Genomic DNA, 21,744 nt, shown 5'->3' with positions numbered 1-21,744 from the left:
TGAGCTCTGGATAGTGATAAACAGCGTGAGAAGTTTATGGGGGTTGCAGGTCACCAACAGTTTGTGTGTAAATGCATGTGCGTAAGTTAGCAAGAACTATATAATGACTGTTTTGTTATCCTGACCTCAGAACGTTCTCATGAATAAAGCTACAGAAACCTTTTGCAGAAAGCTGAGTCCTTGCCTAATTATTATAACCCATTGTCTTACAAACCTTGGGCATTAGTCAAGGCGAATTGATTATTGATTATTATCATCAAGATATTAAATTCCTTTTAACAGTTATTTATGATGATTTGTAGACCAGTCGGTCGGTCGGTCGGTCAGCAGTCACCTTGACGCTCTCCGACACGGCCTTCGACTTTCATCTACGGTCAGTTTTGTTTCTTAAAATGGAGGATGACGACCGGTTTTTTTTTGGGGGGGGGAGATATTTGACCAAAGTCTTTTCTCTATTGGATTTGTGTTCGACTCCTGCCTCCTTTTTGGGGAAAATGGTCAAAGGTCATCAAGGTAGAGCCGGCGAGGAGAGTGAAACATAGACGAAAATATGCTTGTATGAAATGAAAAGCTCTTTATTTTTTTGGGGGGGGGTGGACCCACAAAATAAAAGTGGTCAAAACAAATGAAGTAAGTTGAACAAGATATTTTCTAGATAAAGTAGCATATTGTTTTTAACTGTGTCCATGCTCCTTCCCCCCCCTCCCACAATGCAACAGCTGATTCAAAGGAATCTATGGAGGATGTTTGCCTACTAATGAATTGACACAGGACGAGATCGGACTGAGCACTGGACTTTTACCTGTGGGGGGGGGGGAAATAGGTCGTATTTTCATTCTCCCAAACATCCATCCATTAACTTTAATCTGGTTACATGTTGATTTAAAAAAAAAAGGTTTTTTTTTTCTTTGTCCTCGTTTATTTTCATGGATCTGGTCATATGTGTGTTAAATAAAATCATTGCATAAATTAATAATTATGACATTTGAGTGATGGGTGTTTTATCCCGGCTGGGTGGGGAAACGCTTGTGCTAATCAAAGAGCTCGTCTCAGTCTGTAGTGTAGTCCAGGGGCGAGTCTCAATAGTCTGTAGTGTAGTCCAGGGGTGAGTCTCAATAGTCTGTAGTCTAGGGGTGAGTCTCAATAGTCTGTAGTGTAGTCCAGGGGTGAGTCTCAATAGTCTGTAGTGTAGTCCAGGGGCGAGTCTCAATAGTCTGTAGTGTAGTCCAGGGGTGAGTCTCAATAGTCTGTAGTCTAGGGGTGAGTCTCAATAGTCTGTAGTGTAGTCCAGGGGCAAGTCTCAATAGTCTGTAGTGTAGTCCAGGGGTGAGTCTCAATAGTCTGTAGTCTAGGGGTGAGTCTCAATAATCTGTAGTGTAGTCCAGGGGTGAGTCTCAATAGTCTGTAGTGTAGTCCAGGGGTGAGTCTCAATAGTCTGGTTTAGTCTAGGGGTGAGTCTCAGTCTGTAGTGTAGTCTAGGGGTGAGTCTCAATAGTCTGTAGTGTAGTCCAGGGGTGAGTCTCAATAGTCTGTAGTCCAGGGGTGAGTCTCAGTCTGGAGTGTAGTCCAGGGGTGAGTGTCAATAGTCTGGTGTAGTCCAGGGGCAAGTCTCAATAGTATCTAGTGTAGTCCAGGGGTGAGTCTCAATAGTCTGTAGTCTAGGGGTGAGTCTCAATAGTCTGTAGTGTAGTCTTGGGGTGAGTCTCAGTCTGTAGTGTAGTCTAGGGGTGAGTCTCAATAGTATCTAGTGTAGTCCAGGGGCGAGTCTCAATAGTCTCTAGTGTAGTCCAGGGGTGAGTCTCAATAGTCTGTAGTGTAGTCCAGGGGTGAGTCTCAATAGTCTCTAGTGTAGTCCAGGGGTGAGTCTCAATAGTCTGTAGTGTAGTCTAGGGGTGAGTCTCAATAGTCTGTAGTGTAGTCTAGGGGTGAGTCTCAATAGTCTATAGTGTAGTCCAGGGGTGAGTCTCAATAGTCTAGTGTAGTCTAGGGGTGAGTCTCAATAGTCTAGTGTAGTCTAGGGGTGAGTCTCAATAGTTTCTAGTGTAGTTTAGGGCTGCGTCCCAATAGTCTAGTGTAGTTTAGGGCTGCGTCCCAATAGTCCGGTGTAGTCTAGGGGTGCGTCCCAATTGTCCGGTGTAGTTTAGGGGTGCGTCCCAATAATCCGGTGTAGTCTAGGGGTGCGTCCCAATAGTCCGGTGTAGTCTGGGGGTGCGTCCCAATAGTCCGGTGTAGTTTAGGGGTGCGTCCCAATAGTCTAGTGTAGTTTAGGGGTGCGTCCCAATAGTCCGGTGTAGTTTAGGGGTGCGTCCCAATAGTCCAGTGTAGTCTAGGGGTGCGTCCCAATAGTCCAGTGTAGTTTAGGGCTGCGTCCCAATTGTCCGGTGTAGTTTAGGGGTGCGTCCCAATAATCCGGTGTAGTCTAGGGGTGCGTCCCAATAGTCCAGTGTAGTTTAGGGCTGCGTCCCAATAGTCCGGTGTAGTCTAGGGGTGCGTCCCAATTGTCCGGTGTAGTTTAGGGGTGCGTCCCAATAATCCGGTGTAGTCTAGGGGTGCGTCCCAATAGTCCGGTGTAGTTTAGGGGTGCGTCCCAATTGTCCGGTGTAGTTTAGGGGTGCGTCCCAATAATCCGGTGTAGTCCAGGGGTGCGTCCCAATAGTCCGGTGTAGTTTAGGGGTGCGTCCCAATAGTCCGGTGTAGTCCAGGGGTGCGTCCCAATAGTCCGGTGTAGTTTAGGGGTGCGTCCCAATAGTCCGGTGTAGTCTAGGGGTGCGTCCCAATAGTCCGGTGTAGTCTAGGGGTGCGTCCCAATAGTCCGGTGTAGTCTAGGGGTGCGTCCCAATAACCCGGTGTAGTCCAGGGGTGCGTCCCAATAGTCCGGTGTAGTTTAGGGGTGCGTCCCAATAATCCGGTGTAGTCTAGGGGTGCGTCCCAATAATCCGGTGTAGTCTAGGGGTGCGTCCCAATAGTCCGGTGTAGTCTAGGGGTGCGTCCCAATAATCCGGTGTAGTCTAGGGGTGAACATTTTGTAAAGAAAGCAACACGCCGAGTCTGGAGGTAAATATTGTTGTTTATTAATAAACAAACACCAGTCAGGAACTGATATTAGTCTCGGTGGGGGGTTGGGGGGGGGGAGATAAAGCACAACGCACAGAGGAAGATGGGGGGGAGGGGGACATATTTATCTGTTACACAAGGAGGAAGTCCCTACTGAGGGACAGGGAGTACTAAGATCCATCCAGATCAGGAAGTCTACGGGTACAAAACCTTAGCAGCAACACGTTTAAACATCGTCATAGCAACACCGGGTGGCTAACAAGGTAGTTTCATTTAGAAAAAAAAAAAAATGTCACAGTTTTATTTTTTTTAAAGCAGAAATTGGTTAAAAAGTTATAAACACGTCTAGGATCAGGTGGTGTAATCTACAACATGTCTAGGATCAGGTGATGTAATCTACACCATCAACATGTCTAGGATCAGGTGGTGTAATCTACACCATCAACATGTCTAGGATCAGGTGATGTAATCTACACCATGTCTAGGATCAGGTGGTGTAATCTACACCATGTCTAGGATCAGGTGGTGTAATCTACAACATGTCTAGGATCAGGTGATGTAATCTACACCATCAACATGTCTAGGATCAGGTGGTGTAATCTACACCATCAACATGTCTAGGATCAGGTGATGTAATCTACACCATGTCTAGGATCAGGTGGTGTAATCTACACCATGTCTAGGATCAGGTGATGTAATCTACACCATGTCTAGGATCAGGTGGTGTAATCTACACCATGTCTAGGATCAGGTGGTGTAATCTACACCATGTCTAGGATCAGGTGATGTAATCTACACCATCAACATGTCTAGGATCAGGTGATGTAATCTACACCATGTCTAGGATCAGGTGATGTAATCTACACCATGTCTAGGATCAGGTGATGTAATCTACAACATGTCTAGGATCAGGTGACGTAATCTACAACATGTCTAGGATCAGGTGGTGTAATCTACAACATGTCTAGGATCAGGTGGTGTAATCTACACCATCAACATGTCTAGGATCAGGTGATGTAATCTACAACATGTCTAGGATCAGGTGATGTAATCTACAACATGTCTAGGATCAGGTGGTGTAATCTACAACATGTCTAGGATCAGGTGGTGTAATCTACACCATCAACATGTCTAGGATCAGGTGATGTAATCTACAACATGTCTAGGATCAGGTGATGTAATCTACAACATGTCTAGGATCAGGTGGTGTAATCTACAACATGTCTAGGATCAGGTGATGTAATCTACAACATGTCTAGGATCAGGTGATGTAATCTACACCATGTCTAGGATCAGGTGATGTAATCTACACCATGTCTAGGATCAGGTGATGTAATCTACACCATCAACATGTCTAGGATCAGGTGATGTAATGAACGTCAGATAAATGAACTATACACTTCTTATTACTCTTCATCATCATCATCATCATCATCATCATCATCATCATGGCACAGTACAAAGTCTGAGGAACAACACGGCCACAGAAATATACAATAAATGTCCTCAATCACAATGTCACATTTTGTTTGAAGATTTAAAAATGTAACTATGTCTTCTGGCAACAAAAAAAAAAAACACGATAGTTTTACTCAGTGGTCAAAACAACATCAATAACTTCTCTCCTAAACCCTCTTCCCTCCCCCAAAAACCCCCCAAAACAGGACACGATATGTTGTTAGTTAATCTAGTTAATCTAGTTAATCTAGTTAATCTAGTCGATCTTCACTGCCTTTAATACAAAAATAAAAAAGGAGAAATATAAATTAATATATATTAAAAATAGTCAGGCAGGTACAGGAGAGGAGGCACTGGGGCTGAGGATTAAACCTAAATAATTATCAAAACATAACTACACCATCTACACGTCTGTGTGTGTGTCTGTGTGTGTGTGTGTGTTGTGTTGTGTTGTGTTGTGTTGTGTTGTGTTGTGTGTGTGTGTGTGTGTGTGTGTGTGTGTGTGTGTGTGTGTGTGTGTGTCTCTGTGTGTGTGTGTGTGTGTGTGTGTGTGTGTGTGTGTGTGTGTGTGTGTGTGTCTGTGTGTGTGTGTGTGTTGTGTTGTGTTGTGTTGTGTTGTGTGTGTGTGTGTGTGTGTGTGTGTGTGTGTGTGTGTGTGTGTGTGTGTGTCTCTGTGTGTGTGTGTGTGTGTGTGTGTGTGTGTGTGTGTGTGTGTGTGTGTGTGTGTGTGTGTGTTGTGTTGTGTGTGTGTCTCTGTGTGTGTGTGTGTGTTATGTTGTGTTGTGTTGTGTTGTGTTGTGTTGTGTGTGTGTGTGTGTGTGTGTGTGTGTGTCTCTGTGTGTGTGTGTGTGTGTGTGTGTTGTGTGTGTGTGTGTGTGTGTGTGTGTGTGTGTCTCTGTGTGTGTGTGTGTGTGTGTGTGTCTCTGTGTGTGTGTTGTGTGTGTGTGTGTGTGTGTGTGTGTGTGTGTGTGTGTGTGTGTGTGTGTGTGTGTGTGTGTGTCTCTGTGTGTGTGTGTGTGCGTGTGTTGTGTGTGTGTTGTGTTACCTCTGTCTCCCCCTGACCTGAGACCAGAACAGCGCCACCTGGTGTTTGTGTAGTGTGTGTGTGTAGTACTACGGTTAATAGAGGACTCCTATAACACAGGAAACAGGAAGTACACAACAGGAAGTGGTCATCCGTCAGTGGAACGCCGCTCGTCATCGTGCCGAAACGGGAAAAGAAGGAACAGAGAGTCTTGTTTTCTCCCGGCTTGATAATAAAAATAAGTCTTATATTTTACAATATAATTCAACATCTCCTCTGATGCGGTGAGGCCACAGTCCAGCAACGGACATTTCTTTTTCTGTCTGCTGCAGTTTTTCCTTTGTTTCGTCTTGACTTTTCGGGGGGGGGGGTTACAAAAGAAGGGGGATGAGGTTGGAGGAGGAGGAGGAGAGGGATGAGGAGGAGGAGGAGGAGGAGAGGGATGAGGTCGGAGGAGGAGGAGGAGAGGGATGAGGAGGAGGAGGAGGAGGAGAGGGATGAGGTCGGAGGAGGAGGAGGAGGAGGAGGAGAGGGGGATGAGGTTGGAGGAGGAGGAGGAGAGGGGGATGAGGTTGGAGGAGGAGGAGAGGGATGAGGAGGAGGAGGAGGAGGAGAGGGATGAGGAGGAGGAGGAGGAGGAGGAGGAGAGGGGGATGAGGTTGGAGGAGGAGGAGAGGGATGAGGAGGAGGAGGAGGAGGAGAGGGATGAGGTCGGAGGAGGAGGAGGAGGAGGAGAGGGGGATGAGGTTGGAGGAGGAGGAGAGGGATGAGGTCGGAGGAGGAGGAGGAGAGGGGGATGAGGTCGGAGGAGGAGGAGGAGAGGGGGATGAGGTTGGAGGAGGAGGAGAGGGATGAGGTCGGAGGAGGAGGAGGAGAGGGGGATGAGGAGGAGGCGGAGGAGAGGGGGATGAAGTCGGAGGATGAGGAGGAGAGGGGGATGAGGTTGGAGGAGGAGGAGAGGGATGAGGTTGGAGGAGGAGGAGGAGAGGGGGATGAGGTCGGAGGAGGAGAGAGGGATGAGGTCGGAGGAGGAGGAGGAGAGGGGGATGAGGTTGGAGGAGGAGGAGAGGGATGAGGTTGGAGGAGGAGGAGGAGAGGGGGATGAGGTCGGAGGAGGAGAGAGGGATGAGGTCGGAGGAGGAGGAGGAGAGGGGGATGAGGTCGGAGGAGGAGGAGGAGGAGGAGAGAGGGATGAGGTTGGAGGAGGAGAGAGGGATGAGGTTGGAGGAGGAGGAGAGAGGGATGAGGTCGGAGGAGGAGAGAGGGATGAGGAGGAGGAGGAGAAGGAGAGGGGGATGAGGTTGGAGGAGGAGGAGAGGGGGATGAGGTTGGAGGAGGAGGAGAGGGGGATGAGGTCGGAGGAGGAGGAAAGGGATGAGGAGGAGGAGGAGGAGGAGAGGGGGATGAGGTTGGAGGAGGAGGAGAGGGATGAGGTCGGAGGAGGAGGAGGAGGAGAGGGGATGAGGAGGAGGCGGAGGAGAGGGGGATGAAGTCGGAGGATGAGAGGGGAATGAGGTCGGAGGAGGAGAGAGGGATGAGGAGGAGGAGAGGGGGATGAGGTCGGAGGAGGAGAGAGGGGATGAGGAGGAGGAGAGGGGATGAGGTCGGAGGAGGAGGAGGAGGAGAGGAGGATGAGGTCAGAGGAGGAGAGAGGGATGAGGTCGGAAGAGGAGAGAGGGATGAGGTCGGAGGAGGAGAGAGGGATGAGGAGGAGGAGGAGGAGAGGGGGATGAAGTCGGAGGATGAGAGGGGAATGAGGTCGGAGGAGGAGAGAGGGATGAGGAGGAGGAGAGGGGGATGAGGTCAGAGGAAGAGGAGAGGGGGATGAGGTCGGAAGAGGAGGAGAGGAGGATGAGGTCGGAGGAGGAGAGAGGGATGAGGTCGGAGGAGGAGAGGGGGATGAGGTCGGAGGAAGAGGAGAAGAGGATGAAGTCGGAGGAGGAGAGAGGGATGAGGAGGAGGAGGAGGAGAGGGGGATGAAGTCGGAGGATGAGAGGGGAATGAGGTCGGAGGAGGAGAGAGGGATGAGGAGGAGGAGAGGGGGATGAGGTCAGAGGAAGAGGAGAGGGGGATGAGGTCGGAGGAGGAGGAGGATGAGGTCGGAGGAGGAGAGAGGGATGAGGTCGGAGGAGGAGAGGGGGATGAGGTCGCAGGAAGAGGAGAGGAGGATGAGGTCGGAGGAGGAGAGAGGGATGAGGTCGGAGGAGAGGGATGAGGTCGGAGGAGGAGAGGGGGGGTGAGGTCGGAGGAGGAGGAGAGGAGGATGAGGTCGGAGGAGGAGAGAAGGATGAGGTCGGAGGAGGAGAGGGGGATGAGGTCGGAGGAAGAGGAGAGGGGGATGAGGTCGGAGGAGGAGGAGAGGAGGATGAGGTCGGAGGAGGAGAGAGGGATGAGGTCGGAGGAGGAGAGGGGGATGAGGTCGGAGGAGGAGAGAAGGATGAGGTCGGAAGAGGAGGAGAGAGGGATGAGGTCGGAGGAGGAGAGAGGGGGATGAGGAGAGAGGGATGAGGTCAGAGGAGGAGAGGGGGAGGGGGATGAGGTCGGAGGAGGAGGAGAGGAGGATGAGGTCGGAGGAGGAGAGGGGGATGAGGTCGGAGGAGGAGAGGGGGATGAGGTCGGAGGAGAGAGGGATGAGGTCGGAGGAGGAGAGGGGGATGAGGTCGGAGGAGGAGGAGGAGAGGGGGATGAGGTCGGAGGAGGAGAGAGGGATGAGGTTGAGGAGGAGAGAAGGATGAGGTCGGAGGAGGAGGAGGAGGAGAGGAGGATGAGGTCGGAGGAGGAGAGAGGGATGAGGTCGGAGGAGGAGAGGGGGATGAGGTCGGAGGAGGAGAGGGGGATGAGGTCGGAGGAGGAGAGAGGGATGAGATCGGAGGAGGAGAGGGGGATGAGGTCGGAGGAGGAGAGGGGGATGAGTTCGGAGGAGGATGAGAGGGGGATGAGGTCGGAGGAGGAGAGGGGGATGAAGTTGGAGGAGGAGAGAGGGATGAAATCGGAGGAGGAGGAGGAGGAGAGGGGGATGAGGAGGAGGCGGAGGAGAGGGGGATGAAGTCGGAGGATGAGAGGGGAATGAGGTCGGAGGAGGAGAGAGGGATGAGGAGGAGGAGAGGGGGGATGAGGTCGGAGGAGGAGAGAGGGATGAGGAGGAGGAGAGGGGGATGAGGTCGGAGGAGGAGGAGGAGGAGGAGGATGAGGTCAGAGGAGGAGAGAGGGATGAGGTCGGAAGAGGAGAGAGGGATGAGGTCGGAGGAGGAGAGAGGGATGAGGAGGAGGAGGAGGAGAGGGGGATGAAGTCGGAGGATGAGAGGGGAATGAGGTCGGAGGAGGAGAGAGGGATGAGGAGGAGGAGAGGGGGATGAGGTCAGAGGAAGAGGAGAGGGGGATGAGGTCGGAAGAGGAGGAGAGGAGGATGAGGTCGGAGGAGGAGAGAGGGATGAGGTCGGAGGAGGAGAGAGGGATGAGGTCGGAGGAAGAGGAGAAGAGGATGAAGTCGGAGGAGGAGAGAGGGATGAGGAGGAGGAGGAGGAGAGGGGGATGAAGTCGGAGGATGAGAGGGGAATGAGGTCGGAGGAGGAGAGAGGGATGAGGAGGAGGAGAGGGGGATGAGGTCGGAGGAAGAGGAGAGGGGGATGAGGTCGGAGGAGGAGGAGAGGAGGATGAGGTCGGAGGAGGAGAGAGGGATGAGGTCGGAGGAGGAGAGGGGGATGAGGTCGGAGGAAGAGGAGAGGAGGATGAGGTCGGAGGAGGAGAGAGGGATGAGGTCGGAGGAGAGGGATGAGGTCGGAGGAGGAGAGGGGGTGAGGTCGGAGGAGGAGGAGAGGAGGATGAGGTCGGAGGAGGAGAGAAGGATGAGGTCGGAGGAGGAGAGGGGGATGAGGTCGGAGGAAGAGGAGAGGGGGATGAGGTCGGAGGAGGAGGAGAGGAGGATGAGGTCGGAGGAGGAGAGAGGGATGAGGTCGGAGGAGGAGAGGGGGATGAGGTCGGAGGAGGAGAGAAGGATGAGGTCGGAAGAGGAGGAGAGAGGGATGAGGTCGGAGGAGGAGAGAGGGGGATGAGGAGAGAGGGATGAGGTCAGAGGAGGAGAGGGGAGGGGGATGAGGTCGGAGGAGGAGGAGGAGAGGAGGATGAGGTCGGAGGAGGAGAGGGGGATGAGGTCGGAGGAAGAGGAGAAGAGGATGAAGTCGGAGGAGGAGAGAGGGATGAGGAGGAGGAGGAGGAGAGGGGGATGAAGTCGGAGGATGAGAGGGGAATGAGGTCGGAGGAGGAGAGAGGGATGAGGAGGAGGAGAGGGGGATGAGGTCGGAGGAAGAGGAGAGGGGGATGAGGTCGGAGGAGGAGGAGAGGAGGATGAGGTCGGAGGAGGAGAGAGGGATGAGGTCGGAGGAGAGGGATGAGGTCGGAGGAGGAGAGGGGGGTGAGGTCGGAGGAGGAGGAGAGGAGGATGAGGTCGGAGGAGGAGAGAAGGATGAGGTCGGAGGAGGAGAGGGGGATGAGGTCGGAGGAAGAGGAGAGGGGGATGAGGTCGGAGGAGGAGGAGAGGAGGATGAGGTCGGAGGAGGAGAGAGGGATGAGGTCGGAGGAGGAGAGGGGGATGAGGTCGGAGGAGGAGAGAAGGATGAGGTCGGAAGAGGAGGAGAGAGGGATGAGGTCGGAGGAGGAGAGAGGGGGATGAGGAGAGAGGGATGAGGTCAGAGGAGGAGAGGGGGAGGGGATGAGGTCGGAGGAGGAGGAGAGGAGGATGAGGTCGGAGGAGGAGAGGGGGATGAGGTCGGAGGAGAGAGGGATGAGGTCGGAGGAGGAGAGGGGGATGAGGTCGGAGGAGGAGGAGGAGAGGGGGATGAGGTCGGAGGAGGAGAGAGGGATGAGGTTGAGGAGGAGAGAAGGATGAGGTCGGAGGAGGAGGAGGAGAGGAGGATGAGGTCGGAGGAGGAGAGAGGGATGAGGTCGGAGGAGGAGAGGGGGATGAGGTCGGAGGAGGAGAGGGGGATGAGGTCGGAGGAGGAGAGAGGGATGAGATCGGAGGAGGAGAGGGGGATGAGGTCGGAGGAGGAGAGGGGGATGAGTTCGGAGGAGGATGAGAGGGGGATGAGGTCGGAGGAGGAGAGGGGGATGAAGTCGGAGGAGGAGAGAGGGATGAAATCGGAGGAGAGAGGGGGATGAGGCCTGAGGAGGAGAGGGGGATGAGGTCAGAGGAGGAGAGAGGGATGAGGTCGGAGGAGGAGAGAGGGATGAGATCGGAGGAGGAGAGGGGGATGAGGTCGGAGGAGGAGAGAGGGGGATGAGGTCAGAGGAGGAGAGGGGGATGAGGTTGGAGGAGGAGGAGAGGGATGAGATCGGAGGAGGAGAGGGGGATGAGGTCAGAGGAGGAGGATGAGAGGGGGATGAGGCCTGAGGAGGAGAGACGGATGGACGGGTTTCCTTCCAGGGAGAGACAGGAACAGGAGGTGGAACCTTTCATCCCAGGGTACAGGGGGAGGGGGACGTTTTACGAGGGAGGACACTTTGTACAGCCGCACTTCACCACCTTCTCCACTTCCTGTACGAAGGAGGAGCCGTCGGTGCAGTGGAAGGTGTATTTCCTACGTTTGGAACGTAAAGGGCTGCAGCAGCCGCTCCCGCCCCTCCCTTCAGCCCCCTCCGGACAGGAGCCGCGGCACTCTAGACGAGAGATCTTCTCCTGGGTTTCACACGCCGAATAGCCCCTCTGGAGCTGGTAGACATCTCGGAGCCGTTCCCCTCGACAGACCACCTCTACAGGGGAAGAGAGAGAGAGAGAGAGGAAGGGATTAGAGAGGGAGAGAGAGAGGAAGGGATTAGAGAGAGGGAGAGAGTCTTAGAGAGAGAGAGAGAGGAAGGGATTAGAGAGGGAGAGAGAAGAAGGGATTAGAGAGGGAGAGAGAGAGAGAAGGGTTTAGAGAGAGAGAGAGAAGAAGGGATTAGAGAGGGAGAGAGAGAGAGGAAGGGATTAGAGAGGGAGAGAGAGAACAAGGGATTAGAGAGGGAGAGAGAGAAGAAGGGGATTAGAGAGAGAGAGAGAAGAGGGGCTCAGAGGGGGAGGGGGGGTAGTTAGAGGAATAGATGACAGAGAGGGAGAGAAATGAGAGGTGTGGATTGATGGAGGGAGGGAGGAACAAGGAAGGAAGAGTGTGAAAGGAGAGAGCAGAGGATGCGAGTTGGTAAAACACTGACTGAGGTTGAAACAAGCAGACAGGTGAGGTTGGTAAAACACTGAGGTTGAAACAAGCAGACAGGTGAGGTTGGTAAAACACTGAGGTTGAAACCAGCAGACAGGTGAGGTTGGTAAAACACTGAGGTTGAAACAAGCAGACAGGTGAGGTTGGTAAAACACTGAGGTTGAAACAAGCAGACAGGTGAGGTTGGTAAAACACTGAGGTTGAAACAAGCAGACAGGTGAGGTTGGTAAAACACTGAGGTTGAAACCAGCAGACAGGTGAGGTTGGTAAAACACTGAGGTTGAAACAAGCAGACAGGTGAGGTTGGTAAAACACTGAGGTTGAAACAAGCAGACAGGTGAGGTTGGTAAAACACTGACAGGTTGAAACAAGCAGACAGGTGAGGTTGGTAAAACACTGACAGGTTGAAACAAGCAGACAGGTGAGGTTGGTAAAACACTGAGGTTGAAACAAGCAGACAGGTGAGGTTGGTAAAACACTGAGGTTGAAACAAGCAGACAGGTGAGGTTGGTAAAACACTGAGGTTGAAACAAGCTGACAGGTGAGGTTGGTAAAACACTGAGGTTGAAACCAGCAGACAGGTGAGGTTGGTAAAACACTGAGGTTGAAACAAGCAGACAGGTGAGGTTGGTAAAACACTGAGGTTGAAACAAGCAGACAGGTGAGGTTGGTAAAACACTGAGGTTGAAACCAGCAGACAGGTGAGGTTGGTAAAACACTGAGGTTGAAACAAGCAGACAGGTGAGGTTGGTAAAACACTGAGGTTGAAACAAGCAGACAGGTGAGGTTGGTAAAACACTGAGGTTGAAACAAGCAGACAGGTGAGGTTGGTAAAACACTGAGGTTGAAACAAGCAGACAGGTGAGGTTGGTAAAACACTGACTGAGGTTGAAACAAGCAGACAGGTGAGGTTGGTAAAACACTGACTGAGGTTGAAACAAGCAGACAGGTGAGGTTGGTAAAACACTGAGGTTGAAACAAGCAGACAGGTGAGGTTGGTAAAACACTGAGGTTGAAACAAACAGACAGGTGAGGTTGGTAAAACACTGAGGTTGAAACAAGCAGACAGGTGAGGTTGGTGAAACACTGAGGTTGAAACAAGCAGACAGGTGAGGTTGGTGAAACACTGAGGTTGAAACAAGCAGACAGGTGAGGTTGGTAAAACACTGAGGTTGAAACAAGCAGACAGGTGAGGTTGGTAAAACACTGACAGGTTGAAACAAGCAGACAGGTGAGGTTGGTAAAACACTGAGGTTGAAACAAGCAGACAGGTGAGGTTGGTGAAACACTGAGGTTGAAACAAGCTGACAGGTGAGGTTGGTAAAACACTGAGGTTGAAACAAGCTGACAGGTGAGGTTGGTAAAACACTGAGGTTGAAACAAGCAGACAGGTGAGGTTGGTAAAACACTGAGGTTGAAACAAGCAGACAGGTGAGGTTGGTAAAACACTGAGGTTGAAACAAGCAGACAGGTGAGGTTGGTAAAACACTGACTGAGGTTGAAACAAGCAGACAGGTGAGGTTGGTAAAACACTGACTGAGGTTGAAACAAGCAGACAGGTGAGGTTGGTAAAACACTGAGGTTGAAACAAGCAGACAGGTGAGGTTGGTAAAACACTGAGGTTGAAACAAGCAGACAGGTGAGGTTGGTAAAACACTGAGGTTGAAACAAGCAGACAGGTGAGGTTGGTAAAACACTGAGGTTGAAACAAGCTGACAGGTGAGGTTGGTAAAACACTGAGGTTGAAACAAGCAGACAGGTGAGGTTAGTAAAACACTGAGGTTGAAACAAGCTGACAGGTGAGGTTGGTAAAACACTGAGGTTGAAACAAGCTGACAGGTGAGGTTGGTAAAACTGAGGTTGAAACAAGCTGACAGGTGAGGTTGGTAAAACACTGAGGTTGAAACCAGCAGACAGGTGAGGTTGATAAAACACTGAGGTTGAAACAAGCTGACAGGTGAGGTTGGTAAAACACTGAGGTTGAAACAAGCAGACAGGTGAGGTTGGTAAAACACTGAGGTTGAAACAAGCAGACAGGTGAGGTTGGTAAAACACTGAGGTTGAAACAAGCAGACAGGTGAGGTTGGTGAAACACTGAGGTTGAAACAAGCAGACAGGTGAGGTTGGTGAAACACTGAGGTTGAAACAAGCAGACAGGTGAGGTTGGTAAAACACTGAGGTTGAAACAAGCAGACAGGTGAGGTTGGTAAAACACTGACAGGTTGAAACAAGCAGACAGGTGAGGTTGGTAAAACACTGAGGTTGAAACAAGCAGACAGGTGAGGTTGGTGAAACACTGAGGTTGAAACAAGCTGACAGGTGAGGTTGGTAAAACACTGAGGTTGAAACAAGCTGACAGGTGAGGTTGGTAAAACACTGAGGTTGAAACAAGCAGACAGGTGAGGTTGGTAAAACACTGAGGTTGAAACAAGCAGACAGGTGAGGTTGGTAAAACACTGAGGTTGAAACAAGCAGACAGGTGAGGTTGGTAAAACACTGACTGAGGTTGAAACAAGCAGACAGGTGAGGTTGGTAAAACACTGACTGAGGTTGAAACAAGCAGACAGGTGAGGTTGGTAAAACACTGAGGTTGAAACAAGCAGACAGGTGAGGTTGGTAAAACACTGAGGTTGAAACAAGCAGACAGGTGAGGTTGGTAAAACACTGAGGTTGAAACAAGCAGACAGGTGAGGTTGGTAAAACACTGAGGTTGAAACAAGCTGACAGGTGAGGTTGGTAAAACACTGAGGTTGAAACAAGCAGACAGGTGAGGTTAGTAAAACACTGAGGTTGAAACAAGCTGACAGGTGAGGTTGGTAAAACACTGAGGTTGAAACAAGCTGACAGGTGAGGTTGGTAAAACTGAGGTTGAAACAAGCTGACAGGTGAGGTTGGTAAAACACTGAGGTTGAAACCAGCAGACAGGTGAGGTTGATAAAACACTGAGGTTGAAACAAGCTGACAGGTGAGGTTGGTAAAACACTGAGGTTGAAACAAGCAGACAGGTGAGGTTGGTAAAACACTGAGGTTGAAACAAGCAGACAGGTGAGGTTGGTAAAACACTGAGGTTGAAACAAGCAGACAGGTGAGGTTGGTAAAACACTGAGGTTGAAACAAGCTGACAGGTGAGGTTGGTAAAACACTGAGGTTGAAACAAGCAGACAGGTGAGGTTGGTAAAACACTGAGGTTGAAACAAGCTGACAGGTGAGGTTGGTAAAACACTGAGGTTGAAACAAGCAGACAGGTGAGGTTGGTAAAACACTGACAGGTTGAAACAAGCAGACAGGTGAGGTTGGTAAAACACTGAGGTTGAAACAAGCAGACAGGTGAGGTTGGTAAAACACTGAGGTTGAAACAAGCAGACAGGTGAGGTTGGTAAAACACTGAGGTTGAAACAAGCTGACAGGTGAGGTTGGTAAAACACTGAGGTTGAAACAAGCTGACAGGTGAGGTTGGTAAAACACTGAGGTTGAAACAAGCAGACAGGTGAGGTTGGTAAAACACTGAGGTTGAAACAATCTGACAGGTGAGGTTGGTAAAACACTGAGGTTGAAACAAGCAGACAGGTGAGGTTGGTAAAACACTGAGGTTGAAACAAGCTGACAGGTGAGGTTGGTAAAACACTGAGGTTGAAACAAGCAGACAGGTGAGGTTGGTAAAACACTGAGGTTGAAACAAGCAGACAGGTGAGGTTGGTAAAACACTGAGGTTGAAACAAGCTGACAGGTGAGGTTGGTAAAACACTGAGGTTGAAACAAGCTGACAGGTGAGGTTGGTAAAACACTGAGGTTGAAACAAGCTGACAGGTGAGGTTGTTAAAACACTGAGGTTGAAACAAGCAGACAGGTGAGGTTGGTAAAACACTGACAGGTTGAAACAAGCAGACAGGTGAGGTTGGTAAAACACTGAGGTTGAAACAAGCTGACAGGTGAGGTTGGTAAAACACTGAGGTTGAAACAAGCAGACAGGTGAGGTTGGTAAAACACTGACAGGTTGAAACAAGCTGACAGGTGAGGTTGGTGAAACACTGAGGTTGAAACCAGCAGACAGGTGAGGTTGGTGAAACACTGAGGTTGAAACCAGCAGACAGGTGAGGTTGGTAAAACACTGAGGTTGAAACAAGCTGACAGGTGAGGTTGGTAAAACACTGACTGAGGTTGAAACAAGCAGACAGGTGAGGTTGGTAAAACACTGACAGGTTGAAACAAGCAGACAGGTGAGGTTGGTAAAACACTGAGGTTGAAACAAGCAGACAGGTGAGGTTGGTAAAACACTTGACTGAGGTTGAAACAAGCTGACAGGTGAGGTTGGTAAAACACTGAGGTTGAAACAAGCAGACAGGTGAGGTTGGTAAAACACTGAGGTTGAAACAAGCAGACAGGTGAGGTTGGTAAAACACTGACAGGTTGAAACAAGCAGACAGGTGAGGTTGGTAAAACACTGAGGTTGAAACAAGCTGACAGGTGAGGTTGGTAAAACACTGACAGGTTGAAACAAGCAGACAGGTGAGGTTGGTAAAACACTGAGGTTGAAACAAGCAGACAGGTGAGGTTGGTAAAACACTGAGGTTGAAACAAGCTGACAGGTGAGGTTGGTAAAACACTGAGGTTGAAACCAGCAGACAGGTGAGGTTGGTAAAACACTGAGGTTGAAACCAGCAGACAGGTGAGGTTGGTAAAACACTGAGGTTGAAACAAGCTGACAGGTGAGGTTGGTAAAACACTGAGGTTGAAACCAGCAGACAGGTGAGGTTGGTAAAACACTGAGGTTGAAACAAGCTGACAGGTGAGGTTGGTAAAACACTGAGGTTGAAACCAGCAGACAGGTGAGGTTGGTAAAACACTGAGGTTGAAACAAGCAGACAGGTGAGGTTGGTAAAACACTGAGGTTGAAACAAGCAGACAGGTGAGGTTGGTAAAACATTGAGGTTGAAACAAGCTGACAGGTGAGGTTGGTAAAACACTGAGGTTGAAACAAGCTGACAGGTGAGGTTGGTAAAACACTGAGGTTGAAACAAGCAGACAGGTGAGGTTGGTAAAACACTGACAGGTTGAAACAAGCAGACAGGTGAGGTTGGTAAAACACTGAGGTTGAAACAAGCTGACAGGTGAGGTTGGTAAAACACTGAGGTTGAAACAAGCAGACAGGTGAGGTTGGTAAAACACTGACAGGTTGAAACAAGCTGACAGGTGAGGTTGGTGAAACACTGAGGTTGAAACCAGCAGACAGGTGAGGTTGGTGAAACACTGAGGTTGAAACCAGCAGACAGGTGAGGTTGGTAAAACACTGAGGTTGAAACAAGCTGACAGGTGAGGTTGGTAAAACACTGACTGAGGTTGAAACAAGCAGACAGGTGAGGTTGGTAAAACACTGGCAGGTTGAAACAAGCAGACAGGTGAGGTTGGTATAACACTGACAGGTTGAAACCAGCAGACAGGTGAGGTTGGTAAAACACTGAGGTTGAAACAAGCAGACAGGTGAGGTTGGTAAAACACTGAGGTTGAAACAAGCAGACAGGTGAGGTTGGTAAAACACTGAGGCTGAAACAAGCAGACAGGTGAGGTTGGTAAAACACTGACAGGTTGAAGCAAGCTGACAGGTGAGGTTGGTAAAACACTGAGGTTGAAACAAGCAGACAGGTGAGGTTGGTAAAACACTGAGGTTGAAACAAGCAGACAGGTGAGGTTGGTAAAACACTGAGGTTGAAACAAGCAGACAGGTGAGGTTGGTAAAACACTGAGGTTGAAACAAGCAGACAGGTGAGGTTGGTAAAACACTGAGGCTGAAACAAGCAGACAGGTGAGGTTGGCAAAACACTTGACTGAGGTTGAAACAAGCTGACAGGTGAGGTTGGTAAAACACTGAGGTTGAAACAAGCAGACAGGTGAGGTTGGTAAAACACTGAGGTTGAAACAAGCAGACAGGTGAGGTTGGTAAAACACTGACAGGTTGAAACAAGCAGACAGGTGAGGTTGGTAAAACACTGAGGTTGAAACAAGCTGACAGGTGAGGTTGGTAAAACACTGACAGGTTGAAACAAGCAGACAGGTGAGGTTGGTAAAACACTGAGGTTGAAACAAGCAGACAGGTGAGGTTGGTAAAACACTGAGGTTGAAACAAGCTGACAGGTGAGGTTGGTAAAACACTGAGGTTGAAACCAGCAGACAGGTGAGGTTGGTAAAACACTGAGGTTGAAACCAGCAGACAGGTGAGGTTGGTAAAACACTGAGGTTGAAACAAGCTGACAGGTGAGGTTGGTAAAACACTGAGGTTGAAACCAGCAGACAGGTGAGGTTGGTAAAACACTGAGGTTGAAACAAGCTGACAGGTGAGGTTGGTAAAACACTGAGGTTGAAACCAGCAGACAGGTGAGGTTGGTAAAACACTGAGGTTGAAACCAGCAGACAGGTGAGGTTGGTAAAACACTGAGGTTGAAACAAGCTGACAGGTGAGGTTGGTAAAACACTGAGGTTGAAACAAGCAGACAGGTGAGGTTGGTAAAACACTGAGGTTGAAACAAGCAGACAGGTGAGGTTGGTAAAACACTGAGGTTGAAACAAGCTGACAGGTGAGGTTGGTAAAACACTGAGGTTGAAACAAGCTGACAGGTGAGGTTGGTAAAACACTGAGGTTGAAACAAGCAGACAGGTGAGGTTGGTAAAACACTGACAGGTTGAAACAAGCAGACAGGTGAGGTTGGTAAAACACTGAGGTTGAAACCAGCTGACAGGTGAGGTTGGTAAAACACTGAGGTTGAAACAAGCAGACAGGTGAGGTTGGTAAAACACTGACAGGTTGAAACAAGCTGACAGGTGAGGTTGGTGAAACACTGAGGTTGAAACCAGCAGACAGGTGAGGTTGGTGAAACACTGAGGTTGAAACCAGCAGACAGGTGAGGTTGGTAAAACACTGAGGTTGAAACAAGCTGACAGGTGAGGTTGGTAAAACACTGACTGAGGTTGAAACAAGCAGACAGGTGAGGTTGGTAAAACACTGACAGGTTGAAACAAGCAGACAGGTGAGGTTGGTAAAACACTGACAGGTTGAAACCAGCAGACAGGTGAGGTTGGTAAAACACTGAGGTTGAAACAAGCAGACAGGTGAGGTTGGTAAAACACTGAGGTTGAAACAAGCAGACAGGTGAGGTTGGTAAAACACTGAGGCTGAAACAAGCAGACAGGTGAGGTTGGTAAAACACTGACAGGTTGAAACAAGCTGACAGGTGAGGTTGGTAAAACACTGAGGTTGAAACAAGCAGACAGGTGAGGTTGGTAAAACACTGAGGTTGAAACAAGCAGACAGGTGAGGTTGGTAAAACACTGACAGGTTGAAACAAGCAGACAGGTGAGGTTGGTAAAACACTGAGGTTGAAACAAGCTGACAGGTGAGGTTGGTAAAACACTGACAGGTTGAAACAAGCAGACAGGTGAGGTTGGTAAAACACTGAGGTTGAAACAAGCAGACAGGTGAGGTTGGTAAAACACTGAGGTTGAAACCAGCAGACAGGTGAGGTTGGTAAAACACTGAGGTTGAAACAAGCAGACAGGTGAGGTTGGTAAAACACTGAGGTTGAAACAAGCAGACAGTTGAGGTTGGTAAAACACTGAGGTTGAAACCAGCAGACAGGTGAGGTTGGTAAAACACTGAGGTTGAAACCAGCAGACAGGTGAGGTTGGTAAAACACTGAGGTTGAAACAAGCAGACAGGTGAGGTTGGTAAAACACTGAGGTTGAAACAAGCAGACAGGTGAGGTTGGTAAAACACTGAGGTTGAAACAAGCAGACAGGTGAGGTTGGTAAAACACTGAGGTTGAAACAAGCAGACAGGTGAGGTTGGTAAAACACTGACAGGTTGAAACAAGCAGACAGGTGAGGTTGGTAAAACACTGAGGTTGAAACAAGCTGATGTGGAACGGGAAGCGTGGTCTCCAACGTGATTGGCTGTGGAGGAGGATGGGTTAAGGAGAGGGGGCGGGGCAGAAAGGGCTGACCTCTGACCCTGAGAATCTCACCTGGGTGACCCCTCTGCTGGGAGGCGGAGGATCAGAGGAGGCTGGAGCAGACAGACAGACAGACAGACAGCATAAAGTTTAGAGCAGACAGACAGCATAAAGTTTAGAGCAGACAGACAGCATAAAGTTTAGAGCAGACAGACAGCATAAAGTTTAGAGCAGACAGACAGCATAAAGTTTAGAGCAGACACCTCTGTCGCAGGCGTCCCCCGTGTATCCTGGGTTACATTGACAGTAGGCCTTGCCCAGGCCAGACAGCCTACATTTCCCATGTTTACACCTGGTCAGCTGACACGGGTCCAGCACTTCCTGGTCTGCCTCGTCACACAGCACCCCTAGGAAGCCAGGCTGGCAGCGACAGGAGTAGGAGTAGGAATTGATAGGAAGACATGAACCATGGATACACCTGGGGGAGGAGGGAGAGGAAGGAGAGAGGAGGGGGGAGGAGGGAGAGGGGGAGGAGGGAGAGAGAGAGGGGAGAGAGGGGGAGGGAGAGGATGGAGAGAGAGAGGGGGGAGAGGAGGGGAGGAGGGAGAGGAAGGAGAGAGAGAGAGGGGGAGGAGGGTGAGAAGGGGGAGGGAGAGAGAAGGGGGAGGTGGGGGGAGGGAGAGGATGGAGAGAGAGAGAGAGATGGAGAGAAGAGGGGGAGGGAGAGAGTTGGAGAGAGAGAGATGGAGAGAGGAGGGAGAGGAGGGAGAGAGATGGAGAGAGGAGGGAGAGGATGGAGAAAGAGAGAGAGGGGGAGGAGGGGGGAGGGAGAGGATGGAGAGAGGAGGGGGAGGAGGGAGAGAGATGGAGAGAGGAGGGGGAGGAGGGAGAGGATGGAGAGAGATGGAGAGAGGAGGAGGAAGGAGAGAGAGGGAGACAATTTAAATTGATCGAAATCCCACATACAACCAACCAGCAGCTGGTCAGCCATCCCTCCCCTCACTCCATCCCTCTCCCCCCTCCCCCTCCCCTCACCCATCCCTCTCCCCCCTCCCCCTCCCCTCACCCATCCCTCTCCCCCTTCCCCCTCCCCTCACCCATCCCTCTTCACCCTCCCCTCCCCTCTCCCCCTCCCCTCCCCTCACTCCATCCCTCTCCCCCTCCCTCCCCTCCCCATCCCTCTCCCCCTCCCCCTCCCCTCACTCCATCCCTCTCCCCCTCCCCCTCCCCTCCCCATCCCTCTCCTCCCTCCCCTCCCCTCACCCATCCCCTCACTCCATCCCTCTCCCCCTCCCCTCCCCTCACCCATCCCTCTTCACCCTCCCCTCCCTCTCCCCCTCCCCCTCCCCTCACCCATCCCTCTCCCCCTCCCCCTCCCCTCCCCATCCCTCTCCCCCTCCCCTCCCCTCACCCATCCCCTCACTCCATCCCTCTCCCCCTCCCCTCCCCTCACCCATCCCTCTTCACCCTCCCCTCCCTCTCCCCTCCCCTCCCCTCACTCCATCCCTCTCCCCCTCCCCCTCCCCTCCCCTCCCCTCTCCCCCTCCCCTCCCCTCACCCCATCCCTCTCCTCCCTCCCCCTCCCCTCCCCCTCCCTCTCCCCCTCCCCTCCCCTCACCCCATCCCTCTCCCCCTCCCCTCCCCTCACCCCATCCCTCTCCCCCTCCCCTCTCCCCCCCCCTCCCCTCACCCCATCCCTCTCCTCCCTCCCCCTCCCTCCCCTCCCCTCTCCCCCTCCCCCTCCCCTCACCCCATCCCTCTCCTCCCTCCCCTCTCCCCCTCCCCTCCCCCCACCCCATCCCTCTCCTCCCTCCCCATCCCTCCTCCCTCCCCCTCCCTCACTCCATCCCTCTCCCCCTCCCCTCCCTCCCCATCCCTCTCCCCCTCCCCTCCCCTCACTCCATCCCTCTCCCCCTCCCCCTCCCTCCCCCATCCCTCTCCTCCCTCCCCCTCCCCTCACCCATCCCCTCACTCCATCCCTCTCCCCCTCCCCTCCCCTCACCCATCCCTCTTCACCCTCCCCTCCCTCTCCCCCTCCCCCTCCCCTCACCCATCCCTCTCCCCCTCCCCTCCCCTC

General features: G+C 51.5%; 1 protein-coding gene and 2 long non-coding RNA genes across 3 annotated transcripts in view; 2 read left to right on the top strand and 1 right to left on the bottom strand.

Annotated features, from left to right (window-relative positions):
• Positions 1-3,290: 3,290 nt before the first annotated feature.
• LOC123732894 (uncharacterized) lies at positions 3,291-4,058 on the top strand. Its single transcript, XR_006763467.1, has 4 exons — positions 3,291-3,409; positions 3,577-3,774; positions 3,837-3,966; positions 3,998-4,058. It is a non-coding gene; the product is annotated as an uncharacterized lncRNA (long non-coding RNA).
• A 21-nt stretch (positions 4,059-4,079) lies between these two features.
• LOC123732895 (uncharacterized) lies at positions 4,080-4,693 on the top strand. Its single transcript, XR_006763468.1, has 3 exons — positions 4,080-4,127; positions 4,227-4,350; positions 4,382-4,693. It is a non-coding gene; the product is annotated as an uncharacterized lncRNA (long non-coding RNA).
• A 6,174-nt stretch (positions 4,694-10,867) lies between these two features.
• The window catches only part of LOC123724025 (slit homolog 2 protein-like), a gene marked incomplete at its 5' end in the record, with an annotated part of 168,906 nt that continues 158,029 nt past the window's right edge, over positions 10,868-21,744 (bottom strand). Inside the window, 2 exon segments of the mRNA XM_045712225.1 lie at positions 10,868-11,284; positions 19,931-20,145. Of these exon segments, the coding sequence (XP_045568181.1) occupies positions 11,019-11,284; positions 19,931-20,145 (481 nt within the window).

The sequence above is a fragment of the Salmo salar genome, unplaced genomic scaffold (genome assembly GCF_905237065.1).
Source record: "Salmo salar unplaced genomic scaffold, Ssal_v3.1, whole genome shotgun sequence".
Taxonomy (NCBI): domain Eukaryota; kingdom Metazoa; phylum Chordata; class Actinopteri; order Salmoniformes; family Salmonidae; genus Salmo; species Salmo salar.
This window is presented reverse-complemented; position numbering and strand designations above follow the sequence as displayed.